This window comes from Dama dama, chromosome 3, assembly GCF_033118175.1.
Source record: "Dama dama isolate Ldn47 chromosome 3, ASM3311817v1, whole genome shotgun sequence".
Lineage (NCBI taxonomy): Eukaryota > Metazoa > Chordata > Mammalia > Artiodactyla > Cervidae > Dama > Dama dama.
In genome coordinates, this window is record NC_083683.1 from 27,455,598 (window position 1) to 27,481,729 (window position 26,132).

The 26,132-nt window shown below is 35.9% G+C and overlaps 1 protein-coding gene across 1 annotated transcript in view; it reads left to right on the plus strand.

The window, feature by feature from the left end:
- Positions 1-26,132, plus strand: part of OTOGL (otogelin like) — a 171,149-nt gene that overhangs the window by 22,539 nt on the left and 122,478 nt on the right. Inside the window, exons 8-17 of the mRNA XM_061133064.1 lie at positions 2,509-2,714; positions 8,584-8,711; positions 9,071-9,177; positions 16,376-16,482; positions 17,215-17,340; positions 20,349-20,457; positions 21,538-21,584; positions 22,060-22,205; positions 23,316-23,439; positions 25,888-26,065. Coding sequence (XP_060989047.1) covers positions 2,509-2,714; positions 8,584-8,711; positions 9,071-9,177; positions 16,376-16,482; positions 17,215-17,340; positions 20,349-20,457; positions 21,538-21,584; positions 22,060-22,205; positions 23,316-23,439; positions 25,888-26,065 — 1,278 coding nt within the window. The remainder of the gene's footprint in view (positions 1-2,508; positions 2,715-8,583; positions 8,712-9,070; positions 9,178-16,375; positions 16,483-17,214; positions 17,341-20,348; positions 20,458-21,537; positions 21,585-22,059; positions 22,206-23,315; positions 23,440-25,887; positions 26,066-26,132) is intronic.

Genomic DNA, 26,132 nt, shown 5'->3' on the forward strand with positions numbered 1-26,132 from the left:
TTTTAAGTTGCCTCTCAACCCTTGACACACTCGTTTTCTCTGCTTAATATTTCTCTTTCATGTCATCAAGCATAGTATATATTTTAGTTACATTTTGTCATAAATTTTATTAACTGTTTTCCTCTAATAGGGCTTATTTTATGATGGCAGGTTTTTTTTTTTTTTTTTTTCTGTTTTGGCTGACATTACTTTGTCAAGAAAAGTAATTATCTGATACAACAATTCTATCCATCATTCAGAATTCACCAGCAAGTGTCTGAACCATGGGAATTCTTTCTGGTACAGTAGCTGTAGCAGCCTATGCTTTCTCAATTTAGATTCCTCAAGAGGCAGCAGGTGACAGCAGAAAGGCTTTAGGTGAAGCACCAGGGGAGGCAGGCTCTGACCCAGGCTTCGTCATAGTCAAGCAACCCCAAGCAACCCCTCTTGGGCTTATTTTCTTGATCAATTGGGTTCTGTACTTTCCAATTTCTTATGAAAGAAAGCTTATCCATTTGAATGGGAAGGTAATATATTTATGTATACATTTCTTGGAGCTCAATTTAAATAGTGGTTTAGGATTTTTATATGAAATTTGGGGTAGCATAGTGGGCACCTAAAATTATGGTTTTATACAACAAAAGTGTCATTCAATTAGATTTTCAAGAATACTAACCCTTTGTTAAAAATAGGAGATCACATTTAAATTTTAAGTCAGAAAAAATATTTTTTTGAAGATTTCCATTTGTATAATAAAAAGGAGATGGTTTCCTTATTATTCAACTAAATTGCTTATAATAATGCTCTTCTTAGCCTAGGACCTATCTCATAGCAGGTGCTAGAGAAATGTTTACGAAAAGGAAATCAAATGTGTGAGACTCTGCACCTCATATTTTACCTTTCTCGATTTCAGTTGCCTCCCCTGTGAAATGAAGGGTTTTGGTACATATGAACCTGTGAATAATTTTCAGACTGAATCTGTGCATTCATTTAGTTTACATTGTTATTGTTTCCTGCCTGGGTTGCATGGGGTTTTTCTTAAATTTATGGGAGATTATCAAATTTTTAGAATCATCACTCATCTCTCCTAGCATCTTTTATTTTATTTTCAAAAATTGTGTACTTAATCAGATTTACTGTGAAAGAGATCATGTGACAAATGACTAAACCAAGGAATACCCACAACAGAGCAACTGTACCTCCCTGCAGTGAACATCCCATTGCAATGGAATATCTTCATAAAACATGACTCACTTTTCTCAAGTATAGCTTTTGTAAACTTGCAAACTTAAAAAATATTATTCATACTAACTTTTACCTTCAATTTAAAATGAATTTCTTGTGTTTCAATTTCAAAGTATAGATTATGACAGGAAAGTCTTCTTATTTATTCTCCAATGTAAATTTTAGTTATTTTCTTATTCTTAAAATGAAATCATATGACTAGATAATTATCCACAAACATCCTTGTGCAAATGATTACAGACATTTGAATCATTTCTTTGGGGACTATCCCTTTGTTAACGAGTATTCTTAATCTTATAGTTTTTATTTCATGTAGCCATGTTCACTTCCTGGAGAGGAACTCAATAATTCAAAATTTTTGAGAGAAATATATGAACTTACCTACTAACCTCTCATTTTACTCACTTTATTGTTTATTTTACTCACTTTATTTTCAGTTAGCATGGCTATTTTAGTAAAAATAATTTTTTTCCTCTCATTTCCTTAATTACTAACACCTGCTTTTTCCTGTAATACTTTCTGATGGAAGGAGGACAGTGTTCTTTCAAAAGTATTCTGGGTGACTTACTGTGCTTTTAAAGTGCCTAACTGTTTCGTTTTCTTCAATTCTCTTATGTCTCTCAATTCTCTTGTATGTGTACGTGTTTGTGAAAAGTGGAAAGACTAGACATTGGATCAGGAGTTTAACTATTCAGTGTGACCCTTGCTTAAATAGATCAAATTGTATGCAACTTAAAAATTATGAATATAATCCCCATGCAATACTGCATGGAAAGTATCTTTGTTCTTAAAGATATACTTTGCAGCATTAAAGCTGTAAATCATAATTAAGGATGCCTAGACTTTTTTTGTGGGAAAATGATGATTTGTATCCAGGTGATATTTTGAGGATAGGAGCTCTTAATTCCTTTTAGCCAATTTTAAAACAAAATTAAACAAAATCACCACTGACGCAACGTGTTTACACATTTTGAGCGTTGTTTGTTTTTACTTCAAAATTGTTGAGCAGTGTTTTTAGATGATCTTAAACTCTCTATAAGTGTAAAATCTAAATAAGTATGCAGAAATAGGTATAATTTTTCCTGCATTTATTTCAATATTAAAATTTCAATAATGTTGAGATTTTCTATAGGGTGCTTCCTTGGGAAATCTAATTGCATGGTTTATTCAACAATTTTGAATAATAATTATCTCTTATTTCTCCGTCACTTCAAGAAAGAAATAGATCATCTGTAATTGATGTTTCATCATAATTCTTAGATTGCCTGTGTTCTGTTTTTCAAGTTTAACATTGCCTCAGACAATTGGACAGGTTTTCATTGAGAAACTAGCTGACTATATTCTGGTGAAAACAACCTTTGGTTTTTCATTGGCTTGGGATGGAATATCTGGAATTTACTTGAAGCTGTCTGAGGAGCATAAAGGGAAATCATGTGGCCTATGTGCAAACTACAATGGCGTTCAATCTGATGATTTCATCATTCAGCAAGGTGAGCAGGTGGAGGAGAAGAAATGGGTGGGTACCTCTGAGGTTTTCTTTCTGCACTGATCACTCTGTTTATATACCCAGAAGGGTACAAAACTTGTTCTAGTTTGGGTAAAAAATGGTAGCTATTACTTGCCTGCTTACATGATTTTAAGTGATGTTTGAACAGGAAAAGGTTTTTGTGTCATTCTTGAAATCCATGAGCTAATTTACATTTGTTAAATTAATGCAAATCAGGTGTTACTCATGTAATGAATACTAAGTGAGCATTTACTTTGTGTCTGGCCCTGTTGTAGGAGCTTGGGATATGTCAGGGAGCAAAGCAAAAACTCCTCCCTTCTTGGGGCTTATATTTTAGTGATTCAAACCCATTTGGGGCAAACTTGTCTACTTTTGGGCAAAACATATTTTGCTTATAGTCTGGATAGGAATAAATTAAATGACTGCCACACAATAGTTTTGTGAATGTAATAAAATGTAAGCAGAATTTATAAAAGTTGAAAAATAACTTGGAAAGGTTTTTTTTTTTTTTTATCATGTATGATGATGTACACATCATTCACTCAACTTCATTCTAAGTCATGAAACTAATCTCAGTGAGCTATTAAAAATAGGTTCTGTTTTAGTATGGGTACTAGTGTGCAGTGGCAACAAAATAAGAGAATAACAGGACTCACTCATGATTTACAACCGTATATAAATGTGTAATAAAAAAGAATTCTGTGTTTAGTACCAGCAGACCTGGCTTTGCATCTTGTTCTAAGTCTTACAAGTTTTATAACTTGAGGCATCTGAATTAATCTCTCTGATACTCAGTTTCTTCAGCTGTAAAATAGGAATGAAAATAATTTGGAACTCACAGTGTTATTAATAATCAAAACATAGACTCATACTATTTATAGTAATAGTTAATATGAGTACATGGGCTTCCCAGATGGCTCAAGAATCTACCTGCTAAGCAGAGGACGTGAGTTTGATCCCTGGAGCAAGAAGATCCCCTGGAGAAGGAAATGGTAACCCACTCCAATATTCCTGCCTGGGAAATCCCTTGGACATAGGAGCCTGGCAGGCTACAGTCCACAGGGTCTGAAAAAATTGGACATGACTTAGCGACTACACAACAATAACAATATGACTACATAGCTATGTTATCCCCATCTCTTACATCATTCATGTAAGTGAAAGTCACTCAGTGATGTCTGACTCTTTGTGACTCCATGGACTATACAGTCTGTGGAATTCTCTAGGCCAGAATACTGGACTGGGTAGCCTTTCCCATCTCCAGGGGATCTTCCCAACCCAGGGACTGAAGCCAGGTCTCCTGCATTGAGGTGGATTCTTTACCAGCTGAGCCATGTAAGGTGGGTGGTGTTTTCTTAATTTTACGATGAGGACGCAAGGTGATGTGCCCAATGTAACATAGCTTACAAATGGTGCTATCGGAATTGAGTTATAGCTCCAACTCGCTCCCAATGCTATGCCTAGATAAATATGAGAGATGTTTACTTTAATCTGTAAAGTGTTATATAATACTTTTTGTTTTGCATTATAAAATTAATGAGAAGAGTTGCCCATATGTTGTGTTTTAAGGGAATGAAAGTCCTACTTAGAGTGTGAGTTCTGGAATCAAATTCTGCTTTGCCATGTATTAAACTTTCTAAGTTTAATGGTATACTAGTAGTGTATACTTCATAGAGTTGCAAGGTTTAAATGAGATAATCTATGTAAAATATTTAGTACAGTGCCTGGCTTGGCACATTGTTAATTACTGAATTATTTACTGTTATTTATTGTTAATTATTTACTGTAATTATTAATTATTGTTAATTACTGGCTAATTTATAGTCATCTCCAAGTGCTCTCAATAAGCCTATAATGGAGCCAACAGGAGAATGTTTGATTAAAGACATTGCTTTAAGAGGTCCTTGTTAATATGCTAACATTTTCCCTGTATGTATACTGCTTTGTCAGTGTTAGTTTACTAGTAGCTAAAGAGCAGGGCTTCAAGAAGTCAATTTTCTTACATAAAGAATGGAGATAATAATAATAACCCTGAGGCTTTCCCAGATTGTGAGGATCTAATGAGAAAATATAAATGAAAGTGTTTAAAAGTGAGCACAATACAAATATGCAGCTTAGAGATCATCCTGAAATGGTGTTTTGCATCCAGTTGGGTATTTAGAAATGAGAGAGTTCGCAAAGTTTGCGTGTTGAGACTATATTAGGAAGTAGGGTTTTGGACCCAGACAGAACCAATCAGATGTTAATTATTGATTTCTTTTTCTTCTGTATCAAAGTTTTATGAGTATTATTGAGAGCTAGAAAAGAGTTAAAGAAGACTGCTATGGGTAACTTCCCTGGGGACGTTTAGGGAGCATGGTACAGAAATGCGGATAGAAAATAGCATCTGCTCTTGTTAGAGGCAAAGAGATTCAGATTAGGGTTTGAGTTAAAAGTCAGACAGACTTTGATAACCTAGAACATGGAATGATTGCTCGCAGTGACATAATTGGGCTGCATGTAAAAGACTGTTAGTAGGTTATTTGTGGGAAAGACCAAAAGGAGGAAATTTGACTGAATTATGGCTGAGCTGGCAGTTGGCAAGAAGGATCCTGGAAAGTATGTGGAAGAGAGATTTCAGCTTTTTCACAATTTTATTTAGTGTATACTGTAAAGTAGGCTTCCCAGGTGGCCCTAGTGGTAAAGAACCCAACCTGCCAATGCAGGAGATACAGGAGATGCGGGTTCAATCCCTGGGTTGGGAAGATTCCCTGGAGGAGGACATGGCAACCCACTCCAGTACTCTTGCCTAGAGAATCTCATGGACAGAGGAGCCTGGTGGGCTACAGTCCATAGGGTCGCAAAGAATTGAATATGACTGAAGTGACTTAGCATGCCTGTACATAGTGTAAAGATTTAAAGAACTAACTTACAATAATTTATAAGGATTTGACTAGAACCTGCCTTTTGATTTTCTTCCATACTGTAATAATGCAAGAAGATGTCCACAGCTGAGCTGTATTACCTTTAGCTTAAAGATGCCTAGTATTCATATATCCCCTCCCTTTTGAACCTTCCTCCCATCTCCAAAATGTATACCTATAGCTGATTCATGTTGAGGTTTGACAGAAAACAAGAAAATTGTGTAAAGCAATTATCCTTCAATAAAAAATAAATTTAAAAAAATGCCTAATATTTCCTTGAAACTAATCAGCAAAGTCTGTACTTTGCTCATTAGATAAATCTTTAGAGGCAGAGCAGTAGTTTGACTGAATGCCATTGAATTCATTGTTTCTTAGCAGTGATTAAAATTGTATTTCTCTGTACATTCCTATGCATTCTTCAGGCATGATTTCACAAAGAAACGAGCCTTTTCAGAATTTCTGTAGATATAGAAAGATTTAAGTTTGTTGACTAATTGAGATTCTTATTCCATAATTCATGTCTATAGCTAGCTATACACATCATAGAACCCCTGATTTTCTCTTGTTTTTCCCAGCATAATAATTAATAGTGTCTCTCTTTCACTCTCAGAAGTGTCCCAATATGGACAATAAATTACTTCATTTGTAGCACATTTTATATGAAGCATTTTAATTTTAGTTTTGCAGGCTTCAGGACCACCAGTTGGTATGAATTTAAAGTCTCATAGTAATGCCATGTAGTGTAATAAAAATAGCTAAATATGTGGTTAAAAGTTGGAATTAAAATGACCTCTACAGGATTGCCCAGGTTGTTTAGTTACATTAAAATTTGTGTATAAATATGGGAAAAAGTGGGCCTCTAGGAAATATTTTTGATTCGTCAGACCTTTAAAATATGCTGGAGACTTCCCTGGTTGTCCGGTCATTAAGAATCCACTTTGTAAAAAAAAAAAAACCACTGTGTGGTGCAGAGGTGCAGATTCGATCCCGAATGGGTGAACTAAGGTCCTCCACGTGGGGCAGCTACGCTGGTGCATCACAACTAGAGTGTCCGTGCACGACAGCGAAAGATCTGCATGACTCAACAAAGGTCCTGAGTGTAGCACAAAAACCCAGAGCAGCCAAATAAACGAATATATATTTTCAAAAGGACCTTTGAAAGAAAAACTTATGATGATGCTTTGAAATGAAATGTGACTACAAATGTATTTAAAAGGAACATTAGTTTTCCCTTTTAAAAATTAAGTATGTTAGATCCAATCTATGCTTTGCTGAGTGTGACACATTTCCAACACTATCAGAGAATGAGGTGGACCAAACATCTAGGATATAATAATCTATTTAATAAACATGGCAAACTTCCTTGTACTTATTTGTTCCCTCATTTAGCAAATATACTTTGAGCACCCACTCTATACAAGATAGTAAACTAGGGATCCAGCAATAGGATAGCTTAGACAAGCTCTCCCCTTTCATTTAGTAGAAGGCAAAGTAAATAAAGAGACAAATTAAAACACAATTTTTTTGTGAGCAATAGCAGGTGTGAAAAAAAAGGGGGAAAGGAGACTGATAGAACAGTGTTTGTTTAGAGGGTCTAGATCACGTGCCAGAGAAAGCCTCTCTGAGGAGGTCATACTGAATAGAATTCCACATGAAGTCAGGGAGAGAGCAGAGGGAAGGTTGGGGGGAAGAGTGATATTGAAGGGGGAAATGCAAGGGCAAAAGCAGAAGCAGAGTGGGAATGAGCATGAGTGAAGAATGGTATAAAACCCGAATGATTGGAGCTGGTTGACCAAGAATAGGAGTGGAAGATGTAAGAGAGGTGGGGTGGGATAGCGTGGATGAGGAGGTGGGGAGTTGGGGAAGTGCAGAGGCCAGATCAGAAAGTCTTTCAGGCCCCAGTAAAGTTTGGGATTTTATACTAACAGAGCAAAGCTTTCTAATGGGTAAACTTCCACGATCTTTCCAACAATTGGTAGTAGTAAGTAGACATCTTCCTATCTGGAAGAAACGGAGAGTAGTGAACCATTTGGCTTGCTATATTTGATTCTCGTGGTGCAGTAACTTGTATTGTACAGTAGACCTGTGGCTGTGTATATGTCATTGGTGGAGAAGCTAACTCAGACATGAAGGCTAGCTGTTAGATGGAACTATAAGATGTCGTCTTGTTTGGATCTGCTAAGGAACCATGGTTTCAGATTCAGCCCTTCTCTGAATGTGGGGCAGAACTCATGTTCATGTCAGGCCCTGGACTTGTCCTCGGACGGGCAGAAGGCCCAGAGTGCTCTCCAGCGACAGTCCGCTTTTTGCTGCAGTACATTAGCTCCTGAATCTTGCTTCAGAATACTGCTGGGATGGTATCTGGATTCTTAATCTGTCCTGAGCATCTTTAGAAACACTATTCAGCATAGTCACATGAAATTAATTCACTTCTTAGTCCCCTCTTCTCCAGCTGTCTTTTCCATTTTTTCATTGTCTGTCCATCCTCTGAAATCTCCATGAGGGCTCTAGGTACCCCTAAAGGGAGCTACAATTTTAGTAAGGTTCTGACTAATGTCAAGTAGAATGAAAGGGCTGTCTGAAAATTTTTAATGCCAAACGTATATTTATGTTTTCAGTTTTATGCATATTTTCCTCCTCTTTGCCGTATACACTGCAGGCTAATTAGTACTTTTCCGGTGCCACTCACTTTCAACCCTCCCCCATGCTCCTTCAACGAAGCTTGCTTTTCTACTCCAAGGGTATTATTGGTATTTGGTACTTAAATTTTGTTCAATTTATTTGTATGGATATTATGCTAAAGAAATTCTATAGTCTATTATCATTGGTAATTATAAAGTTACTGAGTTTAGCTTTTTGACCAGAAATTTTATGTTGGTGAACTGTGTGCTTGTGGAAAGTGATCCTATTACACATATTTGTGTGTGTGTGTGTGTTTGTGTGTAATAGAGGACTATACAGAAGACATTGCTATGTTTGCAAATAATTGGTCGGTGCAAACTGCAGATGACACCAAATGTGTACCCACACCCTCAGATTTTCCAAATCCTTGCTCCAGCGGAATGCCAGCATTTGAGGTAAATATGATGTGAAAAACCTTGGCATGTTGGATACAGCACACGTATAATTGTATTTGTATATTTCACACTAATCATTTTTAGTGTAAACACAACATAATTAGACACTATTAAATTCCAGAAATGTAATGCAAGAAGAATAAATTTGTGTTTACTTCCAAAATGATGAATGCAATGAGCTTCATAAAAGTTGTGCTCATTATGAAAATAGTTAGAAAATGTTGTTTAAATTTATAAGCTTACATACCTTCTCTTTCCTAGTAAGATCAGAGAATCTTGCAAATAGATCAACAGAACGAAATGAGAGTACATGCATATCATTTAGTATGTTCTAGTGACTACCATCTTTTTCTGCATAGGCAATCTTCTTCAAGTGTCAGATCCTGTTGCAATTTCCCTTTTTGAGCTGCCATGAATATATTGATCCATATTTATATATTGCCAGCTGTGTTAATGATCTTTGCAAGTAAGTGAAATAATTAGTATTTATAATGAAACTCTTTTATCCAAAAAGAAGAGCAAAAACCATTCTATAACTTTACTATCTCAGCAGTTGGGATGTAGTGGGAAATGTAAAACATAAGCTGTACTAACAGCTATTAAAAATTTACCGGGTAATAGTCACATTGCACTTGAAAATATGTGATGATAATGATGATGATGGTGATGAAAGCTGCTCAGTCATGTCTGACTCTTTGTGACCCCATGGGCTGTACAGTCCATGGAATTCTCCAGGCCAGAATACTGGAGTGGGTAGCCTTTCCCTTCTCCAGGGGATCTTCCCAACCCAGGGATCAAACGCAGGTCTCCTGCATTGCAGGCAAATTCTTTACCAGCTGAGCCACGAGGGAAGCCCGAAAATATGTGGGTTGTTTTCAAATATCTTTTGATATTGATTTCTCACATAATTCCACAGTGATAAGAGAACAGACTCTGTATGATTTCAATACCTTTAGGCCGTGAAAGCTTGGCACCTTGTTTTATGTCCCTGGATATGTTCCAGTGTCTCCTAGTTTATAGTCTATGGGAACTTGAATAGAATTTGTATCCTACTTTGTATGAAAATTGTGTAAGTCTTAATTATTTTTCATTGGTTCATGGTGTTTTCCAGGCCTACCATATCTTTCTACTTTTCTGTATATTCATTCTATTAATTTTTGAGAGTTTGATGTTGAAACTCCAACTAAAAAAAGAGTATAAATAATGAAAATATGAAAAATGAGACATGAGTTATATTGATGATAAAGTTACAGATTCTGCTAAGAACATTGCCTTATGTATTGCCTATGTGTGTAACTGAAAGAAATGCTAAATATAAGCAGAAAATTAGGCAAAATAAACATGTAATATCTTTCACACCAAGGTTACAGGCTCCTGCATTCCCTCCTGGGTTAAGAACACCAGACAAAGGTGGTTGTCTAGGGACAATTCAGTGAGACTCATCATAGTATGTTCATCAATATAGATTACCATTATTGAAGTCTTTTTATTTTTTCAAAAATTTAACAAGTAAAAGATACATGCACACCAGTATTCATAGCAGCACTATTAACAATAGCCAAGATATGGAAACAATTTAAGTGTCCATGAACAGATAAATGGATAAAGAGGATGTGGCATAAGGGGTCATATGTATATATGTGGCAGAGTCATGTTGATGTATGGCAAAAATCAACACAATATTGTAAAGCAAATATCCTTGGATTCAAACTAAATTAAGAAAGAAGATGTGACATATCTATATATACAATGAAATACTACTCAGTCATAAAAAGAATGAAATAATGCCATTTGCAGCAACATGGTTGAACCTAGAGATTATCAGGCCAAGTCAGAAAGAGAGAGACAAATACCATATGCTATCACTTAAATGTGAAATCTAAAATACTATGCAAATTAACTTATTTATTAAATAGAAGCAGACAATCATAGAAGACAAGCTTATGTTACCAAAGGGGAAGAGCTGTGGGGAGGGATAAATTAGGAGTTTGGGACTAGCAGATACAAACTACTGTATATAGAATAGATAAAGAACAAAGTCCTACTGAATAGAGCAGGGAACTGTATTCAATGTCTTGTAATAAAACATAATGGAAAAGAAAATGAAAAAGAATGTGTATATATGTATAACTGAATCACTTTGCTATACACCAGAAACTAACACAACATTGTAAATCAATTATACTTCTATTTGAAAAAAAATTACCAAATGTATGTGATTAGCTATCTTGAATGTTAGAGAGTATCTCAAGAAATTTTTAATATGCTTTTATTTTTTAAGTATTCCAAGAAGTATAAATGGTATATGGAAACATTGTTATGAAAGACCAGACTAATTTTTGTTTGAATAAAACCTCTGAAATTAAATCCTGGTAGCTTGTTAGGTTTAAGTTTACCAAAAGTGAAAACAAACAGGAAAGTTTGAGGCAGTGTGAAATTATGTTACTTATAATCACTCTGCCTTTAATTAGATTAAGATAATTATAAAAATAATGAATGCAATGATATTTTCCAGATATTAAAATGAGATTGTTTGGGATATTTGTTAATTTTGAGTTAAGTACAGTTATAACTTTATTTGTATGTATAGTCTAAATTTCAGGGATTTTTTAATTAATCCAGGAGCTTTGAAAGAATACTCCCTCTTCCCAAAATATTGAGTACTGACCTTTCTTTATATTTAACAAGATTCTGTTCTCTATTTGGTTTTACTTTTCATTTAAATGCTGTATTGTTATATCTTTGTTCTATCAGTCTCTTTTGGAAGGATCTGTAAGTAGTCCATTGCCCTTATTTCTGGCAGATCCAGAAAAGTCATTCTCCATTTATTAGTTGGGATATTGTTTGGCTGCTTCAATTGGCAGATTATCAGGGACTTCAATTAAATTAAATGCTTATATTTCTCTCATGTGAAGTCCAGGCTGGCAAGTGGTCTTGGGTTCATAGTGTGTGGTGTGTGTCTGCTCCCTGAGTTTTCCATTGATTCAGTGATACTCTTGGCTATGTCATCTCCCAGGGCCTAGGGTATTATTCTCAATTTCATTGTCAAAAACCGTCTCACCACTGCCATGTCCTTCTTTTAGCCCTTAGGAAGGGAGAAAAGGAAATAAAGAGCTGTCATAGCTGTCAGTAAAGAATCTGCCTGTGGTGCAGAAGACCTGGGTTCAATCTCTGGGTTGGGAAGATCCCCTGGAGAGGGAAATGGCAAACCCATTCCAGTATTCTTGCCTGGAAAATCCCATGGACAGAGGAGCCCGGTGGGCTACAGCCCATGGGGTCCCAAGAGTTGGACACGACTTAGTGACTAAACCACCACCACCAGCACTTTTAAGGAAGAGATCTAGAAGTTTCATGCACATTTTCACTTTTAACCCTTTGGCCAAAACTTAGAAACATGGCCACCCCTAGAAGTAAGGACAGCTGGGAAATGTTGTCTGGCTGGGCAGCCGTATGCCCAGCAAAAACTTGCAGGTTCTAATATTAAAAAGAAGAGGGACCTGGGCACAAAATGTAGCCTGCTGTACCTGCTTCATCTGAAATTTCATCATTAAGAAGTTCACATTTTTGTCTCTTGAAATTTTGTTGTGTTTACGCTTTGAATTTTGAAATGTAGTTGCTTTCTTTAGTGCAAATAAAAACAGCAGAATGGTGAAACACCTTTACTGGTTGAAATCAACTGACACCTTAAGATATGTATTTGAGCTGAAGAAGCCAGGCAAAGCAGGCATGTAAACCAAAGAAAAGACTATGCAAGTGAATAAGTGTGCATTGATAAAATGGAAGAGGGAAGGTACCAGAGTTGGCCTTTTACTCTCCTCAATAGTCCATCCAGGACTACACCCGCCTACATTCTTTTTCCCCTAAAGGAGATTCTGTTCACTTCTTATATTAAAGGACTGCCTCACAGGGATTCTATACCATGATTATATAATTATGAATCTGTTGAATATAAATTTCCTGCTTGGACTAGGATAGTATATTGAATTCAATTTAATACATATTTCCTGAGTGTCTATTCTGAGCTGAGCATTATGTCACATTATGTCACATCTTGGTGCAATAGAAACAATTTATTATGTTGATTTTTAATTTATTTTATTTTACTTTAAGCATTTTTTGGTGATGTATAATTGATTTACAATATTATATTAGTTTCAGGTATATAACATAGTGATTCCATATGTTTATGGATTCTTTTCTATTTAGAGTTATTTTAAAATATTGACTATATTCTCCATGCTGTACATTACATGTTTGTATCTTGTTTATTTTATACCTAGTAGTTTGCACCTCTTAACCCCTATTTTCTCCTATTTTGTCCCACCCCACACCCTCTCCCTACTAGTCTGATAACCACTAGTTTTGTTCTCTGTGAATCTGTTTTTCTTTTGCTATATTCATTCATTTTATTTTTTAAAAATTTGACCTATAAGTGAAAACACACAGTATTTGCTTTTTTACTAAGCATAATACCCTTCAGACCCATCCATGTTTCTGCAAATGGCAAAATTGTGTTCCCTGTTTTGGCTGTGTAATATTCCATTTATAGTATTCCATTTATAATATGGTCTTTATCCATCCACCTGTTGATGGACACTTAGGTTGCTTCCACATCTTGACTGTTACAAGTAATGCTATGTGCTAAGTCATTTCGGTCATGTCTGACTCTTTGCGACTCTCTGGACTGAAGCCTGCCAGGTCCTCTGACCATGGGATTCTCCAGGCAAGAATACTGGAGTGGGTTGCCGTGCCCTCCTCCAGGGAGTCTTCCCAACCCAGGGATCGAACTCGTATCTATCATATCTCCCGTATTGTCAGTTGAGTTCTTTACTACTAACTCCTCTGATGGCTCAGATGTAAAAAAAACCACCTGCAGTACAGAAGATCTGTGTTCAATCCCTGAGTCGGGAAGATCCCTTGGAGAAGGAAATGGCAACTCACTCCAGTATTCTTGCCAGGAAAATCCCGTGGACAGAGGAGCCTGGCAGGCTATAGTCCCTGAGGTCACAAAGTCAGACACGACTGAGCAACTAACACTTTCATTTTTAGTGCCTCCTGGGAAGGATGGCAAAACAAATTTGGGGTGTTTACAGAACACAAAAAGTGTGGCTGGAACATGGTGAATGGAAGAGAGAGAGAGGAGATGAAGTTAGAGAAGTAGGCAGGGTCTAGATCCAGATTACCTAGAGTCTTAGGGCTCATAGTAAGGAGTATGAATTTTTGCTTGATCTTATTTCATATAACCTGACTATTCTCAGGAGAACTGAATTTGCCTTTTGCTTAGTTTCTTAACTTCTGCTTATTCCAGGTAGGTTGACTGTGTTTTAGCCTGGATTATGTCAGAATGTCAGTTAATTTGTTTATAATGTAATAAATCAAGGGGGGAGGGGGTAGTACAAAGTGAAAACACAAGGCCCCTTGTTAAAAAAAAAATTGCTAAGCGTTCAAGATAGTGATAGCAGAGCATGAAGCGAGTGCAGGTCCAGCTAAGTGACGGCCTGTTTGAGAGCAGGGCCTGTGTGACTGACTGCACAGGTCACGTTCCCGGGAAGCTGGCTCTGATGTTGGTAAATTTTGCTTGAAAAAAATGAATGCCTTCTACTGATGAAAAAATAATGCTGCTGTGAACGTTGATAATAAGCATGTATCTTTTCAAGTCAGTGCTTTTGCATTCTTCAGATACATACCCAAGAGTGGAACTGCTTGATCGTAGGGTAATTCTATTTTTAGTTTTTTGAGGAATTTTCATTCTCTTTCCCATAGTGGCTACACCATTTTCCATTCCCACCAGCAGTTCACTTGAGTTCCTTTTTCTCCACCTCTTCACCAGCAATTTGTTATTTGTTGTTTTTTTTTTTGACAACATCCATTCTGACAGGTGCACAGTGATATCTCATTGTGGTTTTGATTTGTATTTCCCTGATGATTAGTGACATTGAGCATCCTTTCATGTGTCTGTTGGCCGCGGAAACAGAAACACTTTAGAAATAGTCCCTGTCCTAGGAACTCAGATTCTCATGGGGCAGAAAAACAGGTTCTCAGCAATTGTACCAGTTTTAAATGCAAAGTACAGTGAGTGTGGAAGAGAGAACTACTAACCTTACCAGGAAGTACCTAGAGAAAATGATAGCTGAGTTGGAATTTGAAGGATGATAGAATATCAGTCCTTGAACTCAGGTCCTCCTCATTCTGCTTCTAATAGTGCTAAACTTAGCAGCAAGGAAATGCTGCTAATCTTGCCACACCCAAGTCAATTGATTTAAAAACAACTGTTACATGTAAATCCATGGCTGATTCATATCAATGTATGACAAAACCCACTGGAAAAAAAAAATAATAATAATAAAAAAAAATAAAAAATAAAAACAACTGTTACTTAATGCTTATTTTCCTTATTAAAGTTAACATCCAAAATGGAAAAGTAAGCTAATTTTCCTGTCAGTAAATAATTTGTTGCCCAACTGTTTTTATGCAATGCCATATGTAAAGTGCCTAGTGTAACATAGACACAATAAACAATTAGAATAATAGTTGCGTTATGTTGGAAAACCAATATTCAGTTACTTTATTAGCTTTCAAAGCCTCCCTTAATTGTAGGAAAAATGCATATGTTTAGAGTAAATCATAAATTTAACATCTTTCTAAGAATTCAACAGTTTTAACTTACCCTGTTTTTCAGAGACTTGTTTGGAGATTTAGAATATTTTCTATGCTTCTGAAGTCTTCAGTCCTTTTTTTTCTTCTAAAGCTTAGTTAATTGGACTAGATAATCTGCACGACTCCAATTACAGTAACACAGGATAAGGGCAATTTGAGATCAGTGGTTTTTACAATAGAAATACTGAAAATGCTAAGGTTCACAAAACACAGCATTCCTAAGGTTGTAAAGATATTTAGCTATTTAGACTTTCAGTTGGATTGAAAAACAAGCCCACTACCTTATAAACACTGTTGATTTTATAGATGCCTTGTTAATCTGCTTTGGGAATTGGCTGACCTCTTATATTTGTTTGGGGGAGTTTCTAAGGTGATTATAAAAAAATACTTAGGGATTATTCACTCTTGGCAACATTAGCAAAGTAACTGGCTTTAGTAATTTAAACCTGAAAGAATTAAAAATCTTCTAAATCTCAAATGAAATGCTATTTATTTAATCCTTCACAAGTGCTTATTATTAATATTGATTTTATTCCAGCATGTAAACTATCAAAAGCATGGTATCTTAGAAATCATTTTCATATTTGATGTTTTTGTTGTGATAGAATTATTAAATAGGATTAATTAATAATAATATTGATAGGATTTATTAAATTTTGAAAGGTCTGGGATGCTTTGTGTGGGAGCAAAATAATACAAAGATTCTAGAACAAATGTCATAATTAAAATAGAAATCTTTTTCAGTATGGTACTCCTTTGAGTCCAAAGAAAAATGGCCAAATTATTGAAGGACTTAAATGAAACAATTTACTTAGTCTTTTAAATCTGGGATCCCAAGTTTATGTGTTTTCTGCATTATTATACATTATATACATATACATAAGCTGACATCAACTAATATTAGAATATTCACCACGTAGTCAGCATTTCTCCAGAACAAGAGCTCAATGGCATAGTTCCGGTCAATATTTCCTGTATAATTTTTGATCTGTCTTTTCACTTTCCAGAACTCATGATGATGAGACCTATTGTCGAGCGGCCACCGAGTATGCTAGAGCCTGTTCCCATGCGGGATACCCTATTCAAGATTGGAGAGATGACTTTCCAGCATGCAGTATGTTTCCTTAGTTTCCAGCCATGTCTGTGTACTTCTGTTAATTTTAGGCTTATCCTAGTACTCAAAACTTACCCTACTGTTCAAAACTAGTGAACTGCAAAGACTTGTTATTGATGCAATAATATTGGTAAATCTTTGACTACTTTTAAAGCACTCTAATCTTTGTCTTTATCTGACTTTCTTCACTTATTATGATAATCTCTCACATATGTTGCTGCAAATAGCATTATTTCATTCTTTTTATGACTGAGAAATATTCTAAGATAAATACCATATGATAATGCATACATGTGGAATCTAAAGATAAAAAGAAACAAATGAACTTATTTCCAAAATAGAAAGAGGCTCACAGATACAGAAAACAAACCAAGGGGAGAAGAGAGGTGGGGGGAAGAATAAACTAGGAGGCTGAGATTAAAATATACACACTACTAGGTATAAAGTAGATAACCAATAGGGACCTACAGTATAGTACAGGGAACCATACTCAATATAATGTGATAATGCATAAGGGAAAATAATCTGAAAAAGAATTTGTATATATAAACTATGCATGACATATATCTCATATATATATAACTGAATCACTGTGCCATACACCTGAAACCTACACAATATTGTAAATCAACTATACTTCAATAAAAAAATCAAAACAGACAAAAAAGCACTGTAACCCTTTTCAAAGAGCGTTGAGTAACGTTGACGCGCTCACCTGTTTGCCTGTTTTAGTTGATAAATGTGATGACAGCTTTGTCCATCGGGATTGTATCAGCTGTTGCCCACCAACCTGCACATTCGAGAAACAGTGTCTTGGGAGCAATCTCCATTGTCTCGATGGATGTTACTGCCCGGATGGTAAGTGCTTCCTGAAAGAAACCGTGTCTGCGCTCGCTGTGGCTGGAACCCTGTGATCCAAGAGCCATGCCTTAGTGTCCTCTCTCGGGATGTTAGGGCTATTGCAAACTTTCTCCCCTTGTAGGATTTGATCCTTGAAGTGACTACAAGGAATGGATGCTTTGCTTTAATTAAAGGCTTTGATCCCTGGATCAGGAAGATCCCCTGGAGAAGGAAATGGCAACCCACTCCAGTAGTCTTGCCTGGGAAATCCCATGGACGGAGGAACCTGGTGGGCTGCAGTCCACGGGGTCTCAAAGAGTCGGACACGACAGCGACTAAACAACAACAACAATAATTTATATGTTTTCAGTTTTTAAAGACAAAATCAAATTCAGAAAGAAGTCTTCATATCTTGGTAGTACAAGATTTTAGTCCTGATGTAGTTTTTTTTTTTTTTTTTTATTTTTTTATTTTTTTTATTTTTTTTTTTTTATTATTATTTTTTTTTCCCATTTTATTTTATTTTTTTTTTAATTTTTATTATTATTATTATTTTTTTTTCCAGTGGGTTTTGTCATACATTGATATGAATCAGCCATGGATTTACATGTATTCCCAATCCCGATCCCCCCTCCCACCTCCCTCTCCACCCGATTCCTCTGGGTCTTCCCAGTACACCAGGCCGGAGCACTTGTCTCGTGCATCCCACCTGGGCTGGTGATCTGTTTCACCATAGATAGTATACATGCTGTTCTTTTGAAATATCCCACCCTCACATTCTCCCACAAAGTTCAAAAGTCTGTTCTGTATTTCTGTGTCTCTTTTTCTGTTCTGCATATAGGGTTATCGTTATCACCTTTCTAAATTCCATATACATGTGTCAGTATGCTGTAATGTTCTTTATCTTTCTGGCTTACTTCACTCTGTATAATGGGCTCCAGCTTCATCCATCTCATTAGGACTGGTTCGAATGAATTCTTTTTAATGGCTGAGTAATATTCCATGGTGTATATGTACCACAGCTTCCTTATCCATTCATCTGCTGATGGGCATCTAGGTTGCTTCCATGTCCTGGCTATTATAAACAGTGCTGCGATGAACATTGGGGTGCATGTGTCTCTTTCAGATCTGGTTTCCTCAGTGTGTATGCCCAGAAGTGGGATTGCTGGGTCATATGGCAGTTCTATTTCCAGTTTTTTAAGGAATCTCCACACTGTTTTCCATAGCGGCTGTACTAGTTTGCATTCCCACCAACAGTGTAAGAGGGTTCCCTTTTCTCCACACCCTCTCCAGCATTTATTGCTTGTAGACTTTTGGATAGCGGCCATCCTGACTGGCGTGTAATGGTACCTCATTGTGGTTTTGATTTGCATTTCTCTAATAATGAGTGATGTTGAGCATCTTTTCATGTGTTTGTTAGCCATCTAAAAACCTCGAATAGCCAAAGTAATCTTGAGAAAGAAGAATGGAGCTGGAGGAATCAACCTGCCTGACTTCAGACTCTACTACAAAGCCACAGTCATCAAGACAGTATGGTACTGGCACAAAGACAGAAATATAGATCAATGGAACAGAATAGAAAGCCCAGAGACAAATCCACGAACCTATGGACACCTTATCTTCGACAAAGGAGGCAAGGATATACAATGGAAAAAAGACAACCTCTTTAACAAGTGGTGCTGGGAAAACTGGTCAACCACTTGTAAAAGAATGAAACTAGAACACTTTCTAACACCATACACAAAAATAAACTCAAAATGGATTAAAGATCTAAATGTAAGACCAGAAACTATAAAACTCCTAGAGGAGAACATAGGCAAAACACTCTCCGACATAAATCAAAGCAAGATCCTCTATGACCCACCTCCCAGAATACTGGAAATAAAAGCAAAACTAAACAAATGGGACCTAATGAAACTTAAAAGCTTTTGCACTACAAAGGAAACTATAAGTAAGGTGAAAAGACAGCCCTCAGATTGGGAGAAAATAATAGCAAATGAAGAAACAGACAAAGGATTAATCTCAAAAATATACAAGCAACTCCTGCAGCTCAATTCCAGAAAAATAAATGACCCAATCAAAAAATGGGCCAAAGAACTAAACAGACATTTCTCCAAAGAAGACATACTGATGTAGTTTTAATATTTGTAATTAGAAGTGACATAGCAAATGATAGAGATGGGATTTAAATCCGCAATACAAATTAATAGACATTTATAAGAACATTGAGGATTTACTCAAACCCTTTTATTTTTGCAGATTAAAAAATACAATCCCCCAAAAAAAATTAAAAAAAAAAAATACAATCCCAGAGATGTTGAGTATTTTCCTACTGTCGTGTACTTAATACGAGTGAGGACTACTTAAAATCAGATCTGTTGACCTCGGTCCACTGTTCTGTCAATGCTCCTCAAAGTCCGGTGGACCAGTGCCAGGCCTGAACTGTTTGCTCCCAGTCAATGATGTGATAAGGACTTTGCGCCAGAACATAAATCCATGCACCAGAACATAATTCCTTTGACCAGAAAGTCTTTCTCTGGAAAATGATCAGCTGCATCAAAGAATGTGCTTAGTAACATTGGTTCAACCACCTTTACTCGTTAGAAAGAAGTAACAATTGTGGTTCTACTGCACTAGCCCTTTGAGAAGCATTTTCTGGCTCTTTATTACCTGTGTGATGATAGTGTAAATCTCTTACTTTCACATAAACAGAAATTAAACAGGATAAATTCAATACTTTCTCCCACTTCTCCTCCCCTCTTCTCTCAAAAGCAAAGAGACATTAGTTGCCCTATTTCTGTGTTGTGAATCTTAACATTTTGATAGCAGGTAATGGGATAAGAAAGTTGAAAACTGCTGAAATAGTAGCTGCTGATTGATACAGAGCCAGGCTCCTTACAAGTAATTTGTATTTCTAGCACCTAGTGAAAGCAAGTGTTTGATAAAAGTTGGCCAAATTATTTTATTCAAAGGATATAATTCTTATTATTTCTTATGTGCATTTGATATATATTTTTCTTAAATAGGCCTCATAATGGAAAATGGGACTTGCATCTCCTTGGAAAACTGCCCATGCAATTTTCATGGATTAGCATATTCAGTTGGCTCAAAAATTGAACAAGAATGTACTGAATGGTATGTGATCAATTACAGCTAATTATTTCTGGGTACCTGACTAGGGGACAATTTTGCCTTGACATATGTTTAAAGAGATATACTTTTTACAGATTTTTCTTCCCAAAATTCGCAGACTCAGTTTCATTGTATTTAAAGCCTTTACAGCAACATCGGGGTAGGAGGGACCATCTATATTTTCTTTTATGATGTAACTTTTCTCACTTCCGTTGGTAATTCTATAAATTTTTATATCCATGTGATGAACTATTGAATAATCACTAATTTGCACATGCTTTTACTCATAGAATTTGACGGTTCTCTTGTCCTTCTGTATTGAGTACTTTAAAAAGTGACTCTTCATATCACCAATTCTGGGCCATGATTAGAGACTTTTCAACACTTAAATTAGCTAACTAGTTAGCTACTATAGTCAAAGATTAAATCCCTCCAGGGCAGTCTAAAAAGAAATAGAGGTATAAATGTCATTAGGCAATTTTCCCTTTGCTGTCTGTGTATATAACTGAAATACAGTTGAAAACTAACCCTGTTCTTAGATACTGATTTGAATTCCTGCCTTTCAGAGATTATTCTTTCCTTCAAAATTCATTATCTGTTTGATGGTAGAAGGCAGAATTTATCTTACAAAGGGGATATCTTTTCTTTCTCTTTAATGTCTGATGATCTTCAAAGCCAACTTTAAAAGTTTTAAGTAGATGCAGTGACTTATTAATCTTAGCACATTATTTGTATTTTTCTAATGATACAGGTAAATGCTTTATTGTGTGTGGCCTTTCTTTTGGTTTAAGCAGTGAGGGAAGGAAAGAAACAGAAGTTCTCTGCTTAGTACTTTTGTACTTGACTAATCTGTATTACTGTTGTATCATCTTTATTGATTTTTAAATACGGCATGCAATAAATAATAATTTAGGTGCTGGCCTAAAAGTTCAGTTAATTGAACTTTTGGAGAGATGTTTTTCAAGTCAGATTATTCTGAACCTAAGAAACGTGATACATTCGCTACATTAACCAATACATTATTGCAAACATTCATACAGTTTTTCTGTGCAATTAGATTAATATTTTTATCATTTTATTTAGTGTGTGTGTTGGTGGGGTTTGGAACTGCACTGAGCATGACTGCCCAGGTAATCTTTTAAAATGTTTTTAAAGAAAATGTCTTGATTTTCTTGAAATTGAGGAGAAAGCTAGCACTGATATTCATAAGGTCTTCTCATATATAACAAGAGATGTAATGCTCTTTAAATCCAGATATTCAGAGGATAAGTGGAAAATTGAATAAATGATAGCTCTGAGCAGACAACTTTGGTAAAAATTTATGAAAATTGTACAAATATTATAAACTCTAAAAAATGTGGAACAGCTATAATTAAATACATTTAAAATTTAATCAAATAATATAATTTAGCGAGTTTGTCAAACTAGTAAATTTTTAACACTTTAACTATTCTTTCTGATACCTGAATAGTTACTCTGAGTTGGCCTACTGCTTTTTTTTTGACCTACTGCTTTTTAAGAATAAACATAATTTCTTCCTCCTCCTTTTCTCCATTTTTCTTCCTCTTCTCTTCCTCTACCCACCCCTGCTACTCCTTCTTCTAGTTCAGTGCTCCGTTGTAGGTGATTCCCATTTTACTACTTTTGATGGTCGACATTATTCTTTCATTGGAATGTGCCAATACATCCTTGTAAAAGGAACTGGAAAAGATAAATTCACAATTACTTTACAGAAAGCTCACTGTGAACAGGTAAGAGCATTTCAAAATGACCAGAGGAGTGTTCATTTTTTTTGGCTCAAACTTCTTATCTAGGTTAAAAATAGTAACATGAATAGGTATAGTTGTTTTCTTCAAAAATCAGACACCATTGATTGTTAAGATGCATCATTATTCTGTATACCACAATGAAAAAAACATGTTGATGATTGATCTATGTATGCTATTAACTATATCATGTCTCCTGATTTCAAAGATAGCAAAATATAAAAAAGTCTTAGATTAAATATTATATGTTTATTGCATTTTTTCTTAAAAATAGTGTTTGTATGTACAGATTTTTGAAACATTTCATGCATGACTGCATAATAAGATTTTGTTGCCTCAAAACTACTATCTTAAAGATGATTTTTGACAGAATTTAACAAGTTTCACATCATTCTAAATAGATATGATGGCTTTTTTTTTTTTTTTAGCATGTGGGAATATTTATTTTAGATCTTTTCTTGAAATAAACACATCTATTATTTGTAAACAAAGAAACACAGGTCTTTCATTTCTCTTTCTAAATCAAGTAGTCACAGTTTTGCCAAAATCTTTTATTCTACTTTTATTCCAACATAAAATGGTTGTTTCCAACAAAATTCCAATCTAGTTTATAAGCTTTTTTTAGTTTGATTTTTTTTTTTTCTCCTGTGCAGCATGTCAGAGTCTTAATTAGCTTTCTACATGGAATTCTAATTCTCTTGGTTCTTTTCTGTACTGAATTTTTTACATCTAAATATCACAGATGAATTTGGAAAGGTACTTTATGTCCTATGGAAAACATAATTATTGGCCCTTTATTGAAAACATTTCTATTTAATAACCTGTGAAAGGCATATATATGCATATGGTGTATTTAATGTAAAGATATATTTTGTTAGTAATGGGGCTACATGAGATTCACAATAAAATGTTAAACTACTTTATAATATTGCTTATTCTCAAGTCTTCTGTATACCAGAAATCTTTACCTGTGCGTACTCTCTCCTTTCTTCTCTCCTTCATCTTTTCCATTTTTCTCTTCCACTGTCCTTGTCCCTGACTAGGTCTCTCTTTTCCTCTCTCATTCCTTTAATTGATAATTTGATTTTTATGCAGAACCTTGGCTTGGTCTGCCTTCAGTCTGTAACTCTGATTCTGGAGGATGATTTTAACAAACAAGTGACCCTCAGTAGGGGAGGACAGATCCTCACCAGTCCTAACCAAGGCTTCAACCTGAATGGTAAGAAGCAATGCTAATGGTATACTTTTCTTACATTAACAATAACAACACAACCTAAATGGAGTCTTCTTCCATTAACTGACTAACCTAACATTTATAGAGTGCCTATGTGTTTCCAGGTCCTCAGCCAAACTTAGTGGAGACCACCACGTTTATGGGGTTTAGTGTTTATCTCAAGTGGCATTAGTGTTTATCTCAAGTGTCGTGTGGGACAGTGCAGACACAGAATATTTCCATTGTTGCAGAAAGTTCTATTGGGTAATGCTGTGCCTGGATATTTTCAGTTTGGATTTGATGCTGAAACAGTGGTAGCCATCTGAAAAACACTGAAAGAGGCTAGGGATCTCAGGTGAAAATGGAGATAACTTGAGGTTTTGAAGATTGGCTTCCCTGATAGCTCAGTTGGTAAAGAATCCTCCTGCAATGCAGGAGGTCCTGGTTCAATTCCTTGGCTGGGAAGATCTGCTGGAGAAGGGATAGGCTACCTATTCCAGTATTCTTGGGCTTCCCCTGTGGCTCAGCTGGTAAAGAATCTGCCTGCAGTGTGGGAGACCTGGGTTTGATCCCTGGGTTGAGAAGATCCCCTGGAGAAGGGAAAGGCTACCCACTACAGTATTCTGGCCTGGAGAATTCCATGGACTGTATAGTCCATGGGGTCACAAAGAGTCAGACACAACTGAGCAACTTTCACTTCACTTCAAGTGGCCTAGAGTTTGGAAGAGGAAAGATGCAAGTAAATGACCACTTAAAGATATGATAAATTCAAAGATATGCATAGAGACTTTGGGAGTCTAAATGATTAGGTATATCTCACCCAGCACTGGGTGTGCTGGTGTGGTCAGGAAGTTCTTCTTAAAGAAAGGATATCCAATTGAGCATTGACAGCTGAGGAATTGCCAGGATAAAGGAGATGGGGAAAGTGTTCTAGGCCTAGCAAAGAAGAGAACTATGTAGTATGTTAAGGGGAACTTTAACTAGCTTGGCATTGCTACAGCATGAAGAAGTTAAGTATAGAATGTCCAGAGATCAGAATAAGGAAAGAGATGGGCATGAGAATGAGGAGGGTCTTAGTTTTTTGATTGAAGTATAGTTAATTTACAATATAAGTTTCAGGTATACAACACAGTGCTTCAATATTTTAATAGATCAAAGCCATTCCAAAACAATGGCTGTATTTCCTTTTGCTGTACAATACATCCTTCTTGCTTATCTATTTTATACATAGTAGTTTATATCTCTTAATCTCATGGGAAAGGCTTTATATACAGGGCATTAATACTTTGTAATTTTCCTGGGAGGCTGTGTTCAGGCCCATGTTCTAGTGTAGTTACTTATAACAGTCACTTTTGCTTTCAGAAGTGCTTGATTTGTATTAAAAATTACACGATCACACTCAGTGTCATCCAAGGGTATTGATTGAAGTGGATATGAAACTGATATGCAATTGTTATCATTTGTTTGTGTACACAGATGACAATCTCATATGCTTCAACCAAATAAGCAAGTGAGTTTAAATGAGGAGACTGACAGTCCTTTTTGTCTTGGTAGACTACTATAACAACGCTATGGACATGGATTTGAGAAATGTTAGAAAGGAGACATGGAGAATAGTTAGGATGTTATTAGAGTAGGGCATAAGGATTTGAGGAGGAACCTATACAAGGCAGTGACAGTAGAGATGGAAAGAAGAAAACAGGTTGAACTTTTATTTAGGGAAAAAAGTGTTATCTACTTGGCGATGGAAGGGCAATAAGAAAAATGATGTGTTCAAAGAATAATGCTCAGATTTCTGGGTTTGGTGACAGACTGATGACAGAAATTGTGATAGGGAGTGCAGGAAGAACTTTTATGGTTGCAAAAGTCAAATTCAATCATTCTTTTTAAAACTAATTCATTTATTTTAATTGGAAGATAATTACTCCACAATATAGTGATGGTTTTTGCCATACATCAACATGAATCTTGAACACAAGTTTCTCTTCTGTAAAGATATCTCATAAAATGATGCTTCTCTAGTGCTGTGCATCTCTTTTTCACTGAATGTCTCGAGGGAGTGGGGAATTTTTGAAAAAGTGCCACTTCCTTATTGAATCATGACCAATTTGGGGGACATAACACACACACACACACACACACACACACACACACATAAAGGACCCTAGATCCGATTTTAAATGTCTGACTGTCTATCCTCACCCCGTATGAGATGCTTGCCAACTGAAATTACATGTAAACCTGACATTCTGTTAAAAATATCTGCTCCTCCAGAAAGAAGGACAGAAGGGAAATGGAAGAAAAGAAAGCAGGCACGGGGTGGCAAAAATTGGCCCTGGGGCACAGAGAACTGGGAAGAAGTCTTTGGAAGCAGATCCCTGATGTTGTACATTAGCATTTCAGAGCATTACCTGTGAATCTCAGAGCTGATTTATGTATGTTCTTTTCCTGCAGGAATTGTTGAAATTCAGACTCTGTCATCCTTATTTATTCTTCTAAAAACCACATTTGGTTTAAAGATTCTGTTCGCTGTAGATGGGGAAAGAGTTTATATTCAGCTGTCTAGTGCGTGGAAAAGAAGAACATTAGGTCTGTGTGGCACATTTAATGGGAACATAAGGGATGATTTTCTGTAAGTATGATCTCTGAACATGACGTGATGACGAGTAATTTAGAGGATATAAATTCTCACATTAAAA